General features: G+C 34.4%; 1 protein-coding gene across 2 annotated transcripts; it reads left to right on the forward strand.

Annotated features, from left to right (window-relative positions):
- Positions 1-296: 296 nt before the first annotated feature.
- On the forward strand, positions 297-2,453 carry LOC109160093 (G-type lectin S-receptor-like serine/threonine-protein kinase At4g27290). Of its 2 annotated transcripts, none has more exons than XM_019308242.1 (6): positions 297-504; positions 811-1,070; positions 1,156-1,366; positions 1,459-1,696; positions 1,795-1,945; positions 2,035-2,453. In XM_019308242.1, exons 1-6 carry the CDS (start codon positions 324-326, stop codon positions 2,323-2,325), a joined length of 1,332 nt encoding a protein of 443 aa, XP_019163787.1. In that variant the 5' UTR covers positions 297-323; the 3' UTR covers positions 2,326-2,453. The 2 variants fall into 2 exon arrangements, with proteins under 2 accessions (XP_019163787.1, XP_019163788.1); XM_019308243.1 differs by having other exon boundaries at positions 1,795-1,939.
- The last annotated feature ends 258 nt before the right edge of the window (positions 2,454-2,711 follow it).

Here is a 2,711-nt window from a genome sequence, read left to right on the forward strand (position 1 = left end):
AGACGGTGGAACCTTTGAAATGGGGTTTTTTAGCCCCACCAATTCCTCAAACAACACTTATGTAGGAATCTGGTACAAACAAATTCTTCCTGTTCAGACAGTGGTTTGGGTCGCAAACAGAGACACTCCTCTCGTCAACACATTTTGACAGATTTTTGGACAGATTTTTGCCAAATAATAATGCGGCAGAAAGTTTGTGGCGAGGATGCCATAGGAGAAAACCCCTGATGAATTGCCACCATAATGGATCTTCATCAGATGGATTCCTCAGATATTCTGGTATGAAATTACCAGATACAAAGCAGTCTTGGTATAATGAATCTATGAGCCTTCAAGAGTGTGAACAAGTTTGCTTAATGAATTGCTCTTGTATGGCTTATTCCACTCTCAATATAAGCAATGGAGGAAGTGGGTGTTTGATTTGGTATGGTGATTTGGTTGATATAAGAACAATACAGAATGGGCAAGACATGTATATCAGACTGGCTTCTTCTGAAATACCAGGTATACTTAATGTGTTTATTATCACTTTGACAGCCTCACAATAAAGTAGGAATAAGAGAAGTTGGGGTCGACTCTTGGTTTGGTAACTACACGCTTTCAAGTTTAACTCCCAGTGGGAGCGGTCTATTGATCTCTTTGAGCCGATTAGTTATGAATAATCTAGGCTGGTTTACCTCTCTGTGGTCTTTGCTGGCTAAGATTACAAAGTGAAGCTTACTCAATATAAAATTTTTAGATAGTGACTGTTGGTTTTTCGTATCACTAAAATAAAAATAAAAAAATAAGCGAAGTCTTTTGGAACAACAGGGTTAAAAGCAGAACCACATCATTCAAGCTCATTGGGGAGGAAAATAAAAATCATTGTGCTTTGTTTGTCGCTGCTGCTTGTAATAGTTCTTGCTGGGGTGTATATTTTCTTGTATTTCTGCAAAAGAAAAAGGAAAGAACAAAAGTTGAAGCAAGAACTAGAGCTACCAATATTCGATTGGTCAACAATATCAAGAGCTACAAATAACTTCTCAGAAATGAACAAATTAGGTCAAGGTGGTTTTGGAGTCGTGTACAAGGTAAAAGTATATGCATCTTTCTTGGATATGATGAGCATGCTGCATGCATCCACATATTCTTATTTTATTTATTTTAATTGCCTAGGGTGTATTTGATGGGGGAGAAGAAATAGCTGTGAAGAGGCTATCAAAGAATTCCAATCAAGGACTTGAGGAATTCAAGAATGAAGTTATTTGTATCGCCAAATTACAACATCGGAATCTTGTCAAGCTTCTAGGATGTTGCATTAGCAGTGAAGAAAAGATGTTGATCTACGAATACATGCCTAACAAAAGTTTGGACTTTTTCATATTTGGTATAGTTATCTTCTCCTCTATATAACCAAATCTATATTATAAATCTTTGGAAAAAAAAAAAAAAAAAAAAACTAAGGAAAACCTTTTGTAGATCAAACAAAGAAAAAGTTGATTGATTGGTCTAAACGCTTCAACATAATTAATGGAGTTGCGCGAGGGTTATTATATCTCCATCAAGATTCTCGACTAAGAATAATTCATAGAGATCTCAAAGCTAGCAATATTTTGCTTGATACTGATTTGAACCCAAAGATATCAGACTTTGGCTTGGCTAGGAGTATACTAGGAAATGCAACTGGAGATAACACAAAACGAGTTGCTAGAACACGGTAAGAATTTAAATTTCATTTAAGATCTTCTACTACACATCTATTGAATTTGTTTGTTTCATCTCATCAACTCATTTGGTATCACCTATACAATATAGTGGGTATATGTCTCCAGAATATGCCGGGCATGGAATCTTTTCTGTTAAATCAGATGTGTTTAGCTTTGGCATTTTAGTACTTGAAATAGTCAGTGGTATGAGAAATAATGAGTTTATCAATGAAGATCAATACGTGACTCTTCCTGAACATGTAAGTGTTCCATTTTGTATGTTTCTTAATTCATTCTTTTCTGTCTAGAATATTTCATTTTTCTTTATATGATTTTAAATACTATATAGGCATGGAAGCTTTATAGAGAAGGAAAATCAATTGCATTGGTTGATAAGCATATAGCGGGTTCATATGATGTAACTCAAGTTCTAAGGTCAATCCATGTCGGCCTTCTATGTGTGCAACAATCTCCCGAGGATAGACCAGACATGTCTTCTGTTGTTCAAATGTTGGTTAATGATTTTGCATTGCCTCAAGCTAAAAAGCCTGGATTCTTTTTTGGCAAGGAATATCCTTCAAGCACACATGCAAAAAGTTCCCTAAATGAAGTTACTATTACGACATTGAGTCCTCGTTGAATGTATAATTTAGATTTATTCAAACTCAATATGAAAAAAACTTAGTAAAAGATATCCTAGTTAGATCAATTGATGCTTACAAATTTGAAATGCACATGAATAAGATATGTGAACATTATTTTTGCATATGTGTATCGAGTCATTTAACAACCCGATTTTAATATAACACAAAGGAATTAACTTGAACAAAATTGTTCAACACAATAACTCCCAAATATTAGGATTTCATAAAAAGATAACCTCTAAGTTGATTTGGGACAAAATTTCTAGTTAGACTCTTTATAGGAATAATGTTGGTTACCACTTTGATGGTTTTTTTTTTTTTTTTTTTTTGAGTTAGGTTAATACTACAAATGGTCCTCTGACTACTGAGGTAGTACTCCTTT

This window comes from Ipomoea nil, unplaced genomic scaffold (assembly GCF_001879475.1).
Source record: "Ipomoea nil cultivar Tokyo-kokei standard unplaced genomic scaffold, Asagao_1.1 scaffold2845, whole genome shotgun sequence".
In the NCBI taxonomy this organism is placed as follows: domain Eukaryota; kingdom Viridiplantae; phylum Streptophyta; class Magnoliopsida; order Solanales; family Convolvulaceae; genus Ipomoea; species Ipomoea nil.

Coding starts and splice junctions, on each gene's coding strand:
- LOC109160093 (XM_019308242.1), top strand. CDS start 324: ATGAGCCTTCAAGAGTGTGAACAAGTTTGCTTAATGAATTGCTCTTGT. Junction 1,071..1,155: donor GTTTTGGAGTCGTGTACAAG/GTAAAAGTATAT, acceptor TTAATTGCCTAG/GGTGTATTTGATGGGGGAGA. Junction 1,367..1,458: donor TTTGGACTTTTTCATATTTG/GTATAGTTATCT, acceptor AACCTTTTGTAG/ATCAAACAAAGAAAAAGTTG.